The 16,853-nt window shown below is 39.3% G+C and overlaps 1 protein-coding gene and 1 pseudogene across 4 annotated transcripts in view; one reads left to right on the top strand and one right to left on the bottom strand.

Annotated features, from left to right (window-relative positions):
- Nucleotides 1-16,853, top strand: part of NSD3 (nuclear receptor binding SET domain protein 3) — a 108,435-nt gene that overhangs the window by 37,052 nt on the left and 54,530 nt on the right. For all 4 annotated transcript variants that reach the window (XM_030833398.3, XM_030833380.3, XM_030833371.3 and 1 more), the window contains exons 3-4: nucleotides 7,297-7,368; nucleotides 7,735-7,897. In XM_030833398.3, the coding sequence (XP_030689258.1) occupies nucleotides 7,297-7,368; nucleotides 7,735-7,897 (235 nt within the window). The remainder of the gene's footprint in view (nucleotides 1-7,296; nucleotides 7,369-7,734; nucleotides 7,898-16,853) is intronic.
- Nucleotides 14,735-15,916, bottom strand: LOC115840486 (glutathione S-transferase LANCL1-like; annotated as a pseudogene).

The following is a 16,853-nucleotide window of genomic DNA, read 5'->3' as shown; positions in this document are numbered from 1 at the left end:
TTTTTGTGACAGTTGTATGCTTTTCTGTCTGCTCTGCCTGAATAAGTTAATTTATCATCTTCTGTTCAAAGTAATGTTTACATCTTACCAACTCACCTTTTCCTTGGTAGCTGGGTTCCACTACTTCACACAACTCAAATATGGTGTTTTTCTGGAGTAAAAGTCACACTGGTTCTAGGCTCTCACAAGTCTCAGTGTGATATTTCAGTATGTTTTTCTCATTTTTCTATAGTTTTCTTATTTATTCATTTAACAAATATCAACTGAGTACCTAATGTGTGTTAGACGCTTTTCTAAGAATTGAAAGTTGGGCAGTGAATGAAAAGTAAAGATGCCTACTTTCAGGGTGCTAATATTCTACTAAGAAGAGGCAGAAAATACACACATACGTATGTAAATGAGTCTAAGTTTAGATAGTGGTAGGTGCTATGAAGAAAATAAAACTGGGTGATGAGATAAAGAGTAATTGCGGACACTAGTAGTTCTTCCATCTTAGTTCTGCAGCTGTAAAATGAAGGCTTTGAAACTAAGTGGTTTCTGGAATGCATTTGAATTTTTTATGTCAGTTATTAAATGCCCCCCACAGAACTTAGCTCACATAGTATCTTACACCGTTTATTAAATGAATGAATCAGTGGAAGGAGAGAAGTTAACTTTTTACTCTCCAGAGACTTCCACTGTAGCAGTTTGTTCATGGACCTGCAGTGAAAAGACATGTGATGCACTATGATCCTTAGCAATCACGAAAATGCATAAAACCTGCATTTGGTTTTAGCTTAGGTCCTAAGAGCCATCTTGCTGGCCCGTCTTGCTTCTGCTCTAGAGAATCTGGCAAATAGGAGAATATCCAATTTTATTTATTAGGCTAGACTTCTTGCCTTTATTGGTAAAAATATTAAAATATATAGCTTAAAATATGTCACAAAATAGAAATAGGGCTGGAAGCAGAGGCAGGAGAAGAGAGTCTGTTCATTTTTTGTATCCACTCTTTGTTTTATTGGAATCTAGGAAAAAAATTCAGTGCAGTGATGTGATATTTCTAGTAGTCACTTTTCAGTGAGATTTTAAAGCCAGTTCTGTCTTTGTTGGATGTCTGCTATGTCTGGCCGTTTATATCACTTAAACCTTCAGTTAACTGTTATATCCAGGAATTAGAATGGTTAGATGTAATTTAAGAGTTTTAGTTCATTTTCCTTTTTAGTAAATCATGTGGGGCATAATTTAATATTTCATTATTTAGGATCTTACAGTGTCTTGGGGTAAAGGAATGTCACTTTGACTGAAAGTATAGATGTGTTAAGTGGCATTGATTGCACTAAATGTTACCAAGACCATTGCCTGAAAGTTGAGCTTTGGGGGAAAATCCAGGGGTTTTTCTTTCAAAGAAATATGGTGAAAAGCTAAGCTCTTGTTAGTTGAATTTGATTAATTAAACTTTTATCACACATGGGAGGCAGTTATAAGCTTAAGAGATGGTGCCGTAAAAGTGAAGCTCCATTCTGACAGTAGAACTTTGGGCTGGAGCCCCCAAAGGCCCTGCTCGTTGTTAGTGCCGTGTCTCTGCTAAGCCATGCGGACAAGGGATGTGCCCAAATCAACCTGTTTTTTGTAACTGTGTATGTGTTTAATGGGGTTTTCTTAACTTGAACAACATCCCTTTTGCCTTCTTCAGGACAGTTGTTTTTAAGTGCTTTAATTTTTGATGCTCTTGTGTCTCCTGGTTGTCACTGGGGGTCCACGCTCTTGGTGTTCAGCATTGTAGCAGGCGTAGAAGGGAAAGAAGCCCACGTAAGAGTTTGCCCACACCACGGGACAGCTCCCCTCCCCCAGATGCTTGAGGGAAGCGTAGTGAGAACTGTGTGCCTGGGATGACTGTCCTCAAGCTGGGTCTGCAGATATATAGATAGATACAGCTATAGCTATAGATATATGGATATAGATGTAGACTTCTTCATTAAAACTCGCTCATAGGTTCTTTTCTGAGACAAACAAAGCAAACAAAATCTCATCTAAAATAATACGCTTCAAGATTTCACTTCTTTTTTCTTTCCTTTTTTCTTCATATTTGATCTACAAGTATTTCCTCCCAATTCTGAGCTGTTTGGCCTTCTAAAGAGTGGCCGTTCTTTGGAACAACCTAAGTATATCTTCTCAACAATGAAAACGTGTCCAAACATCCAGGCAGCAGGAGACCTGAGATCACTACTGAAATTGTATATTTTGTAAAGCTGCTTTAAGCTGTTTTCTCTCCCACCAAATTAGAAACATGTGGAAATGTTTCTGCATTTCTTCCTCCTTGGCAGGTGTAATGCCTCAGGCATGTGAGTGTAGGCCCTATTCAAACATTGGTCTTCTACTGGCACTTTGGTGGGCTTATCCACTAAGGCCAGTCTCATTAACTCTTAGCTTGCCATTTTCACTTATAAAAAGCCAGATGGCTGGTTTGGTCCCATTAGCACTAAGTTAGAGGTTATATTTGGTTCTCCAGCCTCAGAGTGTTAGGTCTTAGAATTCTTAGAAACTGTTCATATGCATTGTGAACTTACAGTTATTCAGAAAGTAAAAGAAAAATGCACGAACAATTTACTGACTTTACATTTTTCTTTCTACCTTAAATGATGACATAAGTTTTTGGTTCTTTTAGAGAATATGATTTTACTTAATGTTTTGAAAACTATTAAGGATTTTGAATTCTGCCAGATTTGATGAGTATTATTCATCCTGATAAATCTCTTGGGTTTTAATTTTAAAAAGACCAATTTTTTTTTTTTTTTTTGTCTACACCACACGACTTGTGGGATCTTAGTTCCCTGACCAGGGACTGAACCTGGGCCCTCAGCAGTGAAAGCACCGAGTCCTAACCACTGGACCGCCAGGGAATTCCCCCTAATTTTTTTTGTTTTTTACTTTATTTTTGGTTGCTTTGGGTCTTCCTTGCTGCACTTGGGCTTTCTCTAGGTGCGGCGAACGGGGGGCTACTCTTTGTTCAGGTGCGCGGGCTTCTCATTGCAGTGGCTTCTCTTGTTGTGGTGTGTGGGCTTCAGTAGTTGTAGCATGCAGGCTCAGTAATTGTGGCTTCCGCTCTCTTGAGCATAGGCTCAGTAGTTGTGGTGCACGGGCTTAGTTGCTCCACGGCATGTGGGATCTTCCCGGACCAGGGCTCGAACCCATGTTCCCTGCATTGGCAGGCGGATTCTTAACCACTGTGCCACCAGGGAAGCCCTCATTTAAAATTAAGATAACTCGGGCTTCCCTGGTGGTGCAGTGGTTGAGAATCCGCCTGCCAATGTAAGGGGCACGGGTTCGAGCCCTGGTCCGGGAAGATCCCACATGCCGTGGAGCAACTAAGCCTGTGCATCCCAACTACTGAGCCTGCGCTCTAGAGCCCGCGAGCCACAACTACTGAAGCCCGCGTGCCTAGAGCCCGTGCTCGGCAACAAGAGAAGCCACCGCAGTGAGAAGCCCGCACACCGCAATGAAGAGTAGCCCCGGCTAGCCACAACTAGAGAAAGCCCGCGTGCAGCAATGAAGACCCAATGCAGCCAAAAATAAATAAATAAAATAAATAAATTTATTTAAAAAAAAATTAAGATGACTTGAACACTATGGGGAGCTCCCTCACTGTCACCTTTTCTCTGATGCTTTCTCTTTCTGAAGCAGCACTACTAGTACCAAAAAAGGTGTCTTCAGTCCCTATTTGATTTTAATCTCTTTTTTTTTTTTTTTTTTTTTTTTTGCGGTACGTGGGCCTCTCACTGCTGTGGCCTCTCCCGTTGCGGAGCACAGGCTCCGGACACGCAGGCTCCGGACGCGCAGGCTCCGGACGCGCAGGCTCAGCGGCCATGGCTCACGGGCCCAGTGCTCCGTGGCATGTGGGATCTTCCAGGACCGGGGCACGAACCCGTGTCCCCTGCCTCGGCAGGCGGACTCGCAACCACTGTGCCACCAGGGAAGCCCTGATTTTAATCTCTTTTAAGCTTATCCTTTGAACAACTGAAGGAAAATGGATTTTATACCCCGCAGTATTTTATCTGTTGGCAATTTCTGACTCCTTATTTTTCTTGACTCCTAAGCATTTGGCTTCCCTTGACCATTTCATCTTAAAAACTCCCCTTCCTAATTGGTATTTGTGATACTATGTTCTCTCTCTTTACCTTTCTTTTGAGCTCAAGTCATAGGTCTCTAAATGCCTAGTAAGTATGACTTTTGTTCACGCATTAGCACATTTTACCATGTATATTCCCTTTCTGTCACTGCAGCATCCTTCTTTGACTTTTTTTTCTTCTTTTATTTTTATAGTCTTGAAAGCTTAGAATAAATCTTCTTGGGCCTCTTTTTCTCCCTTGCCATTTCTTGCCTTTTAAAATGACTGTGTAAAAAAATCTCAGTTCTTTGAAAGTGATTTTAACAGTGTTTCAAGCCAGCCTGGAGGAAATGTGAATATGGAACAAACAAAAAAATCAAAAAGAGGTAAGACATTTGAATAATAAAAAGGTTTTGGAGGAAATCTTGTCTTTAATCCAGAAAGGGAAAAATGTTACTGAGCTTCAGACGAGTTCTTAACAACAGTAGGGTTCTGTCGTTTGGCAAAGATTAGTCATTCCGTATCTATCTGCCCTCAGAGTTACAGAGATCCCTAACACCCCAGCATCAGAAGACTGAATGTGCCCAGGAGGAGGACTTGCTTTCTTGGCTCCACATGTGCTTCCCCAGGTGGTCCTGTCCTCCTGCTGTAGCTTGAGAATGAGAAGCTGAGGTGAAGGTTTAAGCTATGTTTGTGGACTGAAATGAAGCTGCCGGACGGGCCTACGCAAATGTGGACCGTATTTTTATTTTTTTTTGCGGTACGCAGGCCTCTCACTGCTGTGGCCTCTCCCGTTGCGGAGCACAGGCTCCGGATGCGCAGGCTCAGCGGCCACGGCTCACGGGCCCAGCCGCTCCGCGGCACGTGGGATCTTCCCAGACCGGGGCACGAACCCGCGTCCCCTGCATTGGCAGGCGGACTCTCAACCACTGCGCCACCAGGGAAGCCCTGGACCATATTTTTAAACTGCCTCATTACACCAGAGATAAGGACAAAAATTCCCATTTGAACATAGATTTTTCTTTCCTTGCTCAGTGAGCGTGTCCTGTTGGATTAGCTAGTCATGGTGCCACCACAGACGCATCTGACAGAGCTAATTTAGTGCCCACCAACAGCTGCCACTACTTCTTTCACTTGGGCTATTTCCAATATTTTCAGTAGCCTCCTAATTAGACATTCTGCTTCCCCTCTTGCTCCCTTCCAAAATATTCTCCATGTAACAGCTAACGTGATCCTTTTAAAACAGAAATTGGCCGTGTATTACTTCTCTACCTAATCCTCTTCAGAGGCTTTCGGTGCACTTAGGATAAAACACTTAAATGTGGCTTACAAGGCCCTGGTGATGTAGCCTCCTCTCCACTCCCATCTTGTAACCTCTCTCTTCCTTGGGGCATTTAAGTCCGTTGTAATGGCTTTTTTGAAGTTTCTACCTTTGTTTAACCTCAGGGACTTCACACATGCCACTCCTCTCTGGAGTGGTCTTTCCCCCACTTTTTACTAGATTAACTCCTCCTCTTTTGATTCAGATTATACTTTCTCAGGCCTTTCCTGACCTTCATATCATAGCTACATACAGACACACCATTATTTCTCTTTTTACATTTACATTGTATGAGTGTATGTATGTGTTTGTTTAATGTCTGTCTCTTCTGCCCAACTGTGAGCTCTTTGAGGTCAGAGATCCTATCTGTCTGTTACAACATTGTATACCCAACTTCTAGAACAGTGCCTGGAAAGTCGTAGGCACTGCTGAATGAATGAATGATACTTGGGGTTTGGCACATGAGTCTGGCTTATTATTTCTTCATCATTTTTACAGTTTCTTTTATTTAATAAAACTTTGTTTTTATAGCAGCGTCTTAAACTGCTTGAATTAATTGAATGAGAATTTTAAGTAACTTCTAGAATTAGCAATACTTTTTAAGTGGAATTAGAGCCAAGTTAATGGATATATTTCTCTTTTTTTAAGCCATCTAAACTAAATTCTGTTCTTTGACAAGAAAAGTTTTTAAACCTTTTAAATTACAAAAGTAATTTGCTTTTTACAGAAAACACAAATAATATACAAGTATAGATCTTCCCTCACCGCTTCCCTAATCTTGTTCCTCAAAGATAACTACTCTTATCAATTTATTGTACAATGTATCACATATTTTTCAAGGCGTATACAGGCTATTTTAAAATAAAAAGTAGGAAAAAAAAAGTAGGAAGATTTTGATAGATGTGGATTACTGACATGAAATAATGTTGTAGTTACCATCCCTCTGCTTAGATTTTCTCACTTTGTGTATTTCTGTAGGATAGGTTCCTAAAATATAATTGTTAAATTGAAGAGTGTACATATTTTGAATTTTGATAGATACTTCCAAACTGCCTCCTCAAAGGATTGTAGAAATCAATTTTTAAATAACGTATTTGTGGGTTTTATGATTAGAAAAGTAATGTGATGTTTATTATAAGCAATTTGACAAATATAGAAAAGCACATCCAAGAAAATCACTTATTCCATCACCTGGTGGTATCCTTCTCGTCTTTTTCTTCTGTACACATAAGAAATTATTTTTCCAAGATTGGAATCACACTATACAAACTGCTTTTCAATTTGCTGTTTTCAAATAACATTATATTGTTATTTTTCCGTGTCATTTAAAATTTTATATTATTCCACTATCTAGTTGTACTACAATTTATTTAACGAATTCTGTGCTTTTGGACATCTAGACTAATGTCTAATTCTAATATTCGCTCTTAAAATAGCACTGGTGTGCATATCTTTGTGTGTATCTATCAGTATGTGTATATATCAGTGCTTTTGCAGTATACACTTTTAGAAGTGGATTTGCAGGGTCAGAGTCTGAAAATTTAAGGCTTTTCATACATATTGCCAAATGGCTCTCTAGAAGAATTCCAAGTTACATCTTACTAGCAATCTCAGAGTGCCCATTTTTTTGCGCTCTGATAGGTTAAAAAAAAATGAAAATCAACAAATTAAGTTTTAAAAGTGATAAAGTAAGAAATGGGAGCTATAGCTGTGGTGTAGAATGGACAATGGATGTTAAGACACAGCATCATGTACTGTGTAAGTTGTATTTTTCCTCCTTACATTATTCAGCTAATAAATGTCCTTTATTCCCTTTGCTGTTTAGTTTTCTTTGACTCTTTGTGTGTGTCACTGTTCTTTGGTTTGCTGCCATTTTATTCTTTTCACATAGAGACCAAATGAGAGGGTTGACACTGTATCAGAAAAACCAAGAGAAGATCCAGTACTGAAAGAGGAGCTCCCGGTGAGTGGCTTTAGTGAATACTGTCTAACCAAACATGGTGTGAGAAGGTGGAAGCAGAGTGATTAAATTAGAACACACATAGCATGTATTATTACTTCAGAAGTTATACTGAAATAAATCTTGGAGCTGGTTTAAAAGGTAGATATTTTTAGCGAATTATTTTCCTTTTCAAAACTATGACCACTTTTTAATAGATGTGAATTTTTGAGATGCCTTATCAATAATTTGGCAACAGAAACCATCAGTCCTCTTTTCAATATTTGGAGTGGGGCTTATCTTCCTCCTCTCTTCTTCCCTTTTGCTAGATACCGATAGCAAGCATCAGAGAAAAGTATGAGTGAAGTTTTTTATGACCTTTTCCTACAGGTTCAGCCGATGTTACCTTCTGTTCCAACAACAGAAGTGTCCGCTGGTGTTAAGTTCCAGGTTGGCGATCTTGTTTGGTCTAAGGTGGGAACCTATCCTTGGTGGCCTTGTATGGTTTCAAGTGATCCCCAACTCGAGGTTCACACCAAAATTAACACAAGAGGTAAGAAAAGGCATAAATGGACATTAGTAAAAAGTTGTGGCAAAAAAGTGAGTCTAAAATGTTGTTTATGAATATAATACATACGTGATAATATAATCTGACACCCAAACACATATCAGTATCAGTTTTTAAAGAACAGTGAAATAATTACGGTCATCTTAACTGGCAGAGAGCCTCTACAGCTGACATGGTCCTTGTTTTCCCTTAGAACACCCTATGTTTGTTTTATAATTTCTTTCACACTTATTTTTTTAAAAAACCTTAATCTGACCTCCAAAAGCAAGCAGACCGATAGGTAACGAGATGTCGTATATGAGCGTAATAGACATTTGGGCCAAGCTTTCTTTGAACATTTTTATTTCATCTTTGACTCCTGTGGGTAGTAATTTTTTACTCAGACAAGTGCTTTTCATCCTGATAAATTTTGCAAGATGCCTTTTTCCTCCTTCTTTACATTTTTTTTTGTTTTTTGTTTTTGCGGGTGGTGGTTTGTTTGTTTTTAATGAAAAAAATTTTTTTTTACTCCATTTTTGAATCTGTAAATTTACTGGGACATGCTTATAAATTCAATATGAAATAGAAGTATGGTTTGAAGCCAGCTACATGGCATAGAATCCTACCTTAGGAATGTTAATAAATGTTAAGAAAACCTGTATTCTAACTTTACTCGTTTTCCAGAGTTTGACCAAAACCTGTAGAATAGATTCCTGAGATTTTAGCATTTGGAATGGACTTGCTTAGTAGCCAGAGGAAGGTTGGAGTTGGGAATTTATTTCTGGATGTTTGCTTTGCGAACTCACTTGTCGAGTCCCTTATTGTCTGTGACAACTTTGCACCTATTTCTTTTTTTTTAAATTTATTTATTTATTCATTTATTTAATTTTTGGCTGCATTGGGTCTTCGCTGCTGCACGCGGGCTTTCTCTAGTTGCAGTGAGCGGGGGCTACTCTTTGTTGCGGGGCGCAGGCTTCTCATTGTGGTGGCTTCTCGTTGCAGAGCGCAGGCTCTAGGCGCGTGGGCTTCAGTAGTTGTGGCACACGGGCTTCAGTAGTTGTGGCTCGCGGGCTCTAGAGCGCAGGCTCAGTAGTTGTGGCACACGGGCCTAGTTGCTCCATGGCATGTGGGATCTTCCCGGACCAGGGCTCAAACCCGTGTCCCCTGCATTGGCAGGCGGATTCTTAACCACTGCGCCACCAGGGAAGCCCTGCACCTATTTCTTTTTCTCTCATTTTAAACTTTCTATCTTGGTCCCTGTTCACTGTTATGAGGAGAAAAAGTGTCTGGCAAGTCAGATTTGTGACGGGATCTGCCATATTTGTAACTCTTGTGCTACCCAGCAAGAAATCCACCCAGATACAGAAGGCAATCATCTTGTCACTATAATCTGCTGATTAAAGGTTGGGGTGACTAGAAGTATCGATGGGGCAGAAGTTTTAAAAAAAAACCAACACTGTTGGATGTCCACTCCTGTGCAAGGCACAGTGTTAAACAATTCTCTTGTAGGACTTCCCTGCGGGTCCAATGGTTAAGACTCCACGCTTCCAACGCGTGGGGCATGGGTTGGATCCCTGGTTGGGCAGCTGAGACCCCACGTGCTGCATGACGTGGCCAAAAAGTAAATGAAAAAACAAACAATTCTCATGTATATTTTCTTAAGCAGTCCTCATAGCAGCGACACTATGAAGTAGGTACTATTATCCTTATGTTTGGGATCTGTGAATAGAGTCTTAAAGAAATCTTAGTCCCTAACGTCCACTCTTAACTACTACTGTATAATAAAAGGAAAGTAATTGAATTCCCCTACTCATAATTTACAGAGACTGGGGGAGGCAGTCCTAGCCCCTTCATTTATATAGTGGGGCTGTTGGACTCTTAATCTCTTGAGTACCTTGCACATTTAATAATCTGTGATTCTTGAATGGGAGAAGAAAGGGACAAGCCTTCTTAGATAAAACAATACACAAGTCCCTATCTGGGCCTCCAGAGCACTCTAAGATATTACATCACGTGAGAGTTGTGGCTCTTCAGTTCTGTCCCCTTAGGAAAGCATCCTTTTGAGATTATATAAAGAATTTCACATTTAATTACTCTATGAAAACTTACTAATATAGCTTTTTTCTGGGGTACAAATGAAAGCATAATCTATGCTTCATCTTGTATTCCAAAGGAAGTGTTTAAATTTATTTTATGAATTAATCTGGTCTGGTCCTCCCTACTTTAGTACTGGAAAAACTGATTTTGTTTGTATTGTTGAGGAAACCGAAATCTGAGAATTTAGGTTTGAAAAATGTACATACTGATAATATTTTAAATTTTCTCTTTCCTGCAGTAGTTTTTAAAATAATAGCCTTCTTGAGATATCATTTACATGCCATAAAATTCACCCTTTTAAAGCCTGCAATTTAATGATGTTTAGTACGTTTCCAGAGTTGTGTGACCAGTTACCACAATCTAACTTTATCACTTCTTTCATCAGCCCAAAAAAGAAATCCCACATCCATTAGGAGTCACTTCCCATTCTCCCCTCTGCTCCTCAGCTCTAAGAAGCCACTAATTACTTTTTGTCTCTATAGATTTGCCTTTTCTGGGCATTTCATATAAATCTAATCATATAATATGTGGCCTTTTATGTCTGGTTTCTTTCACATAGCATCATGTTTAGAGGTTCATCTGTGTTGTGGCATGTATCAGTACTTTGTCTCTTTTTATTGCCAAATAATATTTCATTGCATGGCTGTGCCGTGCAGTTTTAAATGAAGTAGTTTTTTGACAGTTTTTCTACAAACCAGAAACACAGTATAAAACTTGATTTTGTTGATTATGTTCCACACATGATACCTGTGAAACATTTTATGCTGCTTATTATCTAAACTACTTTGTAAAATTTGTCTTGAATTTTATATAGTAATCAATGGTTTCCATACTGTTATTAGTCAGTATTGTTATTAGTCAGATTCTCAGCATTGGAAAACGTATTTAGCAGTTTTCACACTTACAGATATAATTCTTTGAAGAGCACATTGAAAGATGTTTGGATCACATGTCTATTTTGTTGTATTTCATTGTTTAGATCTCATTTTAAGTGTAAAAATTAAAAATGGAATGCTCTTTCTGCTTATGACAATACATTATATATGTTCAGAAGGCAGAGTTGCCCATAGTCTCATCCTCCAGATATATAACAACTATTAAGAGTTTGGGAGTAATTCCGGGAATTCCCTGACAGTCCAGTGGTTAGGACTCTGTGCTCTCACTGCCAGGGCACGAAGGTTCAATCCCTGGTGGGGGAATTAAGATCCCATAAGCCTCGAGGTGCGGCCAAAAGAGAAAAAGAGTTTGGGAGTAATTCTTTTTCTCTTTGCATATTGTAATTAATAGATATGAAAATAAAGATTTTTAACTGAGAGTTTTAAATGGTATCACATTATACCTGTTGTAACTTTTAATCCCAATATATTTTTAGAAATTTAAAACCGGACAGTTTTATCTATATTATTTTTGTTATATAAAAATGTTTCCTCCACATTTTTCTTTTGGAAATTTAGCTCATTATTCAGAGACAGATGTGCTTGTTTCTCCATCTGTCAGGTCTTTGGGTTTTTATTTCACTCTTTTATATAGTTTTCCAGCCAGCAGGAAACAAAGTGCCAACAAAGAGACAAATTGTTTGATTTGTTTCTTCTGTAGTAAGTGATTTAATGGAGGAAGAAGTTGAAAATAAAGATTAAAATGAGCTTATGTTATCTGTGAGTTTTTGTTTTCATGTTTTTAACTATAATTCAGAGTCTTTTGGGATTATCTGTTCGGTTCTAAATAAGTAACTCTGACTTTTGGAAACAGATTATGTCCTATTTTTTTTTTTTTTTTTTTTTAATAGTCCTAATAAAATTTCGTTGAGAATCAGTTAAGTCAAATCCTTTATGGAACATAGAAATACATACAATTCCAGCCCTTTCCAGTAAATGGCTATATAACATTGGTGTAGGATCCCTGAATATCCTACTCTGATTTGTACCTGTAGGAGAGAAACAGTTCTACAGCTTAACAATACAGAAGTGGGGTGCTCTGACCTATTTAGGGGGAGCAGCAGTGAAGTCAGAATTGAGTATGAATAACAAAGGATTATAGATGAGTTCAAGTAGCCAAAGGAGTAGATGAATAAGTGTTTACTCTTCATGTTTTGTATTTCATACTCAGTCAAGAGAAGGCAGGGCATTATAAGATCAGACACAAATTAACCTGAGGACTTATGAGCAAAGTACACCTCTCAATTAAGTCATGCTGGGAAGTTGTAACAGGAGAGAAAATGGCCACTTTTACCTACCGTGAAGGCTTTTGATTCCAAATAATTGGAAGTGACATCAAAGGGTCAAATGACTCTAAGGATTAAAGACTGACTTCTTGATGGGACCAATAGGATTGATGTAAATAACTGATCGAGATGTTCATAGAAGCACACGACAAGATAAATGAATACTGCTTGACAGGGTTTTAAGGTTTCACTACCTAGTCTTTACATGGAGATAAAAGATACTACTCAGTTTTCTGGGAAGCAGTTTTGTGCATTTTTTCGTTTTGTTTTCTAACCAAAAAAATATCTGAGGGAAAAATGATGTAACAGAAATAGAACTGAAATGATCCCTCTTCCTTTCAAAACTAAGAAACTTCATGTAAAAGTTTCAGTTTCTACCATGGTGTTAGGGTATTAGTCTGAGTTTTAATAGTCTTTGCCTGAGTTTAAAATCCTATCAAACTTTCTGAGCTCTTAAACATAAATAAACAATGGCACAAATATAAAATCTTGCCAGTTTAATAACTTAAAAAGCTAAAGAAAAAAATGAAAACTGGATTGTGTTTGTATTGATAAATTTGTTAATGGATGGCAGTAGCTAAACAGCAATCTAAATAGGAATAAGAATCTTATTCAAAGTGTTCTTCTCCCTGCCTTGATGTCTTCCTGGGGTTGAATTAATTAAGGTGTTTGGTGAAGCACTGTGATCAGTCTCCTCCAGTTAAGAGAAAGTGTTTTGTTATTTTTCCCTTGGTTAGTAACTATAGTAGCTACAAGTGCAGGAAAAGTATAGTAAGACGTTTAACTAAACCAAATGGGGTCTGTTCTTTCAAGCTGGACACCCATCCAAAGGCAGATTAGCTTTCCTGTGGATGCTGACACTGTTCATGTGACACGTTCACGAGAAAGGCACGGCTTGCACAGAGGTTGCCAGCAGTGCTTCACATCTGAGAGACACAAGGTTGTCCCCAGCTAGCATGAGTCACAGAGGAATAAGCTAATCCTGGGAACTGAGCAGTGGGCTGTGTTTTAGATCCTACTGTCAGTAGCCTTTAAAGGGTCAGGCAATTGCCAATAATATTAGCTATTTTGGTGCTAAATGAAAAATAATAGGGGATTGCTATCCACGGGAACCAACATGTACTCAGTGGGGATTTGGTTCACAGTTCCAATAAAAATAGCATGTTTTTGTGACCGAGAGAGCCGTGAAATAGGCACATTAAAAATTTTTAGAGCCTGTTTTCTTAAAAGCTGCAAAATGTTTCAAAATCAGTCAAAATACATAGAAAAGACAAGCCTGGGAAAGTCAGCAATGGAAGAAGGAGGAATGGGAGCTGATGAGTCAAAACATTTGTACAGAATTTGAAGCACCAGGGATTCTTCACCTACCATATCAGTATCCGATCCTGAGGGCTCAGAAATGGATGAGTGTTAAAGCCTAGGGTATGCAAAGAGACAAAAGCCATTTGTTCTAAGAATAATCACTGGATAATACCTTCTCAGGAACCAGCATTCCTGTCAAAAGCTTAGCGATTTTGCGGTATAGCACCCCTCCCCCTTTTTAAACAAGTAGAGTGCTCTACTATTTAGTGAAAAGATCAGCATCTAGACAGATAGGAAGGAAAATATCCTATGGCTTCTTCCCAGCAACCAACGCTTTATAAAGCATCGTCATTGCAAAGTAAGTAAAACACAAAGTTTAGAAGGTCAATCAGAAAGGGTGGACTCAATCATAATATATTTACACACAGAAATCTCATTTCCTGATCTTACAGTTATTCCAAAGAAGAAACAAATTTACATAAGTAGTTCCAAAACATACTAGCTTATTTGGAGAAAACAAACTTTCTGTTAGCTTATCTAGAAATAACCTTCAAATCAGAATTTTCATATAACGACCATCACATTTCAGAAGTTTTTGATAAAAATGTTGGATTGTAGAGCCTGGATGCTCTACTAACAAAAAGAGGCAAATTTGAAAGTATGTTTATCTCTAGTTTAAGCATTGTGAATCTGAAAAATGGTGTTTAGGTCCCTAGCCCAGTTGGCAACTCTTTCAATTTTTGACCTGGAAGCATATAGTTATATTTTTGTCCCGTTTCATAATCAACCACTCAGAGAAAAGCAAAGTCATAAAAGTGTCATAAAGAACATACTAAAGGGAAGAGGTGGATGTCACTATCCAGCGATAAGCATGTATTTATCTACATTTAGTTTCTTTTAAACATTTTTAGAACCGTAACAGATGGTTATATTCATAAGCTTGAGTAAAGAATACGACTGCCTCCAAGTTCTGAAATAAATGCATATATGCTCTCAAAATACTGTACACATCACCTACCCTCCCTTTAGGAGAAACTGAAGTTAATTAAGATTTCCCTGGATATCTTAAAATAAAAGTAAATAATAAAAAGGAACTGAACTAAAGACATATTCTGGAAAAAAAAAATCAACTAAAGTACACAGTTTGACTCTATTGTTGCTTTAGCCCGGGTTTGATGTATAGAGAGGCTCATGCAGTGAGTTGCAGTGAGGGGACTTTCCTTTTACAGTTCAAATGCAGGGAACCTGGCTTTTGTGGGCACTAGGAGGTCAGCCAAGAAATGAATTGTTCCAGCCGTTCCTTCAAAGAGGGAGAAGGGAGTGTCTGGTGTGCTGCATCTGTGTTCTCCATAATCTAAGCACCATTCAGCGAACTTACAGGCCCTGTACAGGTACTTTGCGTCCTGCGTGAGGTTGTGCAGCGACAGGAAGGCCGTAGGCATTCCCTGCAGCGCCGTGGCACAGCCCGTACCCCTTCTTCAGCGAGCCACACTGCCAGATCACATCAGCACGCTGATAGGCATCATTGAGAGACTGTTCCTCTTTGAACACCTTATAGGCCTGAATGAGCATGTAGATTACCCCAGGGGAACCATGGCACCAGTGAACTAGCAGATCCCGAGTATTGTCCACACGAGGAGGGTAATTGCCGGAAGGGAATTTCAGCTGGCAGACGTAGTCTACACTAGGCTTGACCAAACTGTGTAACTTCCCATGGCTCACTTGAAGGCTGGGCTGCCTCAGGTGGTAATAAATTCCTGCCAGGCCATGAGCAGCCCCGACATGGTATTCTTGGTACCATTCATACACCAGTGGAGTCTTTCTAGCTAGGTCTTCTCCAGAGGTTAAGACTGTTTCACAAATCTGCTGAACATGGCTTTGAGGAATCTTTTCCACTCCAGAGTTCTTCTTCACAAAGAGAAGAGCATAGATGTAGCCCATTCGACCATAGAGCATTTCATTTGGAGCATATGGGGATCAGTCTTATTTAGGTGAATTAGCTGGACGATGCAGTCCTCTGCCCGCTTCTCATTGTTCATCTTGTGATGCACCACAGCGGCCACTTCCAGGGGGCCCCTATCCCCACAAAGGAAGGTGATGGAATGCTTGGTCGGATAGTTCGGACTTTGCTTTACATAGCCATGTGCCATCTGTAGGTAGGTAGGGCCCCCAGACACATCCTAGAGGTGTAAGTAAAGCACAGCAATACCTGCCCAGCCAGTGTAAACAGTGCTGTCCCGAGTGTCCGCAGACTTTAGGCTTCTCTCCATTCGTTGAAGAAGCTCTCGAATCTTATTGTTCAGGAGTTGTGAGAATTCGGTAGTCATCGCAGCAGAATCAGAGTGGCCTTCAGCCAGGGATTTGTTATAATCGGCGTAAGGATTTGGGGAGGCCCTTGGCGCCATGGTGCCAGAAACGAGCCCCGCGGCCTCGGGACAAAACGAGAAGCCCGCTTTCACCTGTCCTGTGTTCTTGTAACCCTACTGCTTGTACCCACCACCCTGACCTCCAGACCTACCTATTAGTTGAGGCTGTATTTTTGTTCTTGTCCTCCAAAACGCTTGGACTTTTAATAAACCTTCTTTGATTGATTACAGTCAAATTTATGCTTGGCTCTTCTCAGATGAGATGATATGGAAAACCAAGTTGTGTATGTTTCTCTTTTCTCACAGGCTATTTTACATATGAAATTTTAATTTGGTTTAAAAATAATTCCTTAAGTAATCTCCCGTTAATGTCTAATAAAATTTAAAAATTTCAAATCCAAGATATAATCCTTTTCCTGTAACTCAGTCAGTTGAGTTCACGCTGATACCCATACTTTCTGTCAAGATCTGCTTGTCCTTCTCTCCATACCTGCCTTATCTTGGATTCCCCAAGAGGACCAGTTTTCACATTTCTCTATTGACCTGAGACATTTTCTTTACAGTGATGTTTTTCAACTGTTATTGGTAAAGGACTAGTTTTTTGCTCTTTTAAAAAAATTTTCCAGTCCACCATGGACCAATACTTCTGTAAAATACGATAAAATTAACTATTTGGGAAATGAAAGGCCTCCCCTTACAAAAAAAATACACAGTACAGGATCCCTGATCATGGGCCTAGATGTCACGCAATGTTAAATTATCATAGTTTCTAAATGCTCACTCTTACCTTCTCTGCTTGTTTTGTGGCAGACTGGTTTGCCCTGGGAACCACACTCAGAGCAGCACCGCCAGAGAGCAGTGGTTCTCAGGTGTTTTGGTCCCAGAACCCCTTTTACTCTTAAAATTTGAGGACTCTAAATGCTTTTGTTTACATAGGTTATATCTATTACTGTTGATGTTAATTTAGAAATTAAAG

Source organism: Globicephala melas, chromosome 21, assembly GCF_963455315.2.
Source record: "Globicephala melas chromosome 21, mGloMel1.2, whole genome shotgun sequence".
Lineage (NCBI taxonomy): Eukaryota > Metazoa > Chordata > Mammalia > Artiodactyla > Delphinidae > Globicephala > Globicephala melas.
Note: the sequence above shows the minus strand (reverse complement) of the source record. Positions and strands in the feature narration are given on the sequence as shown.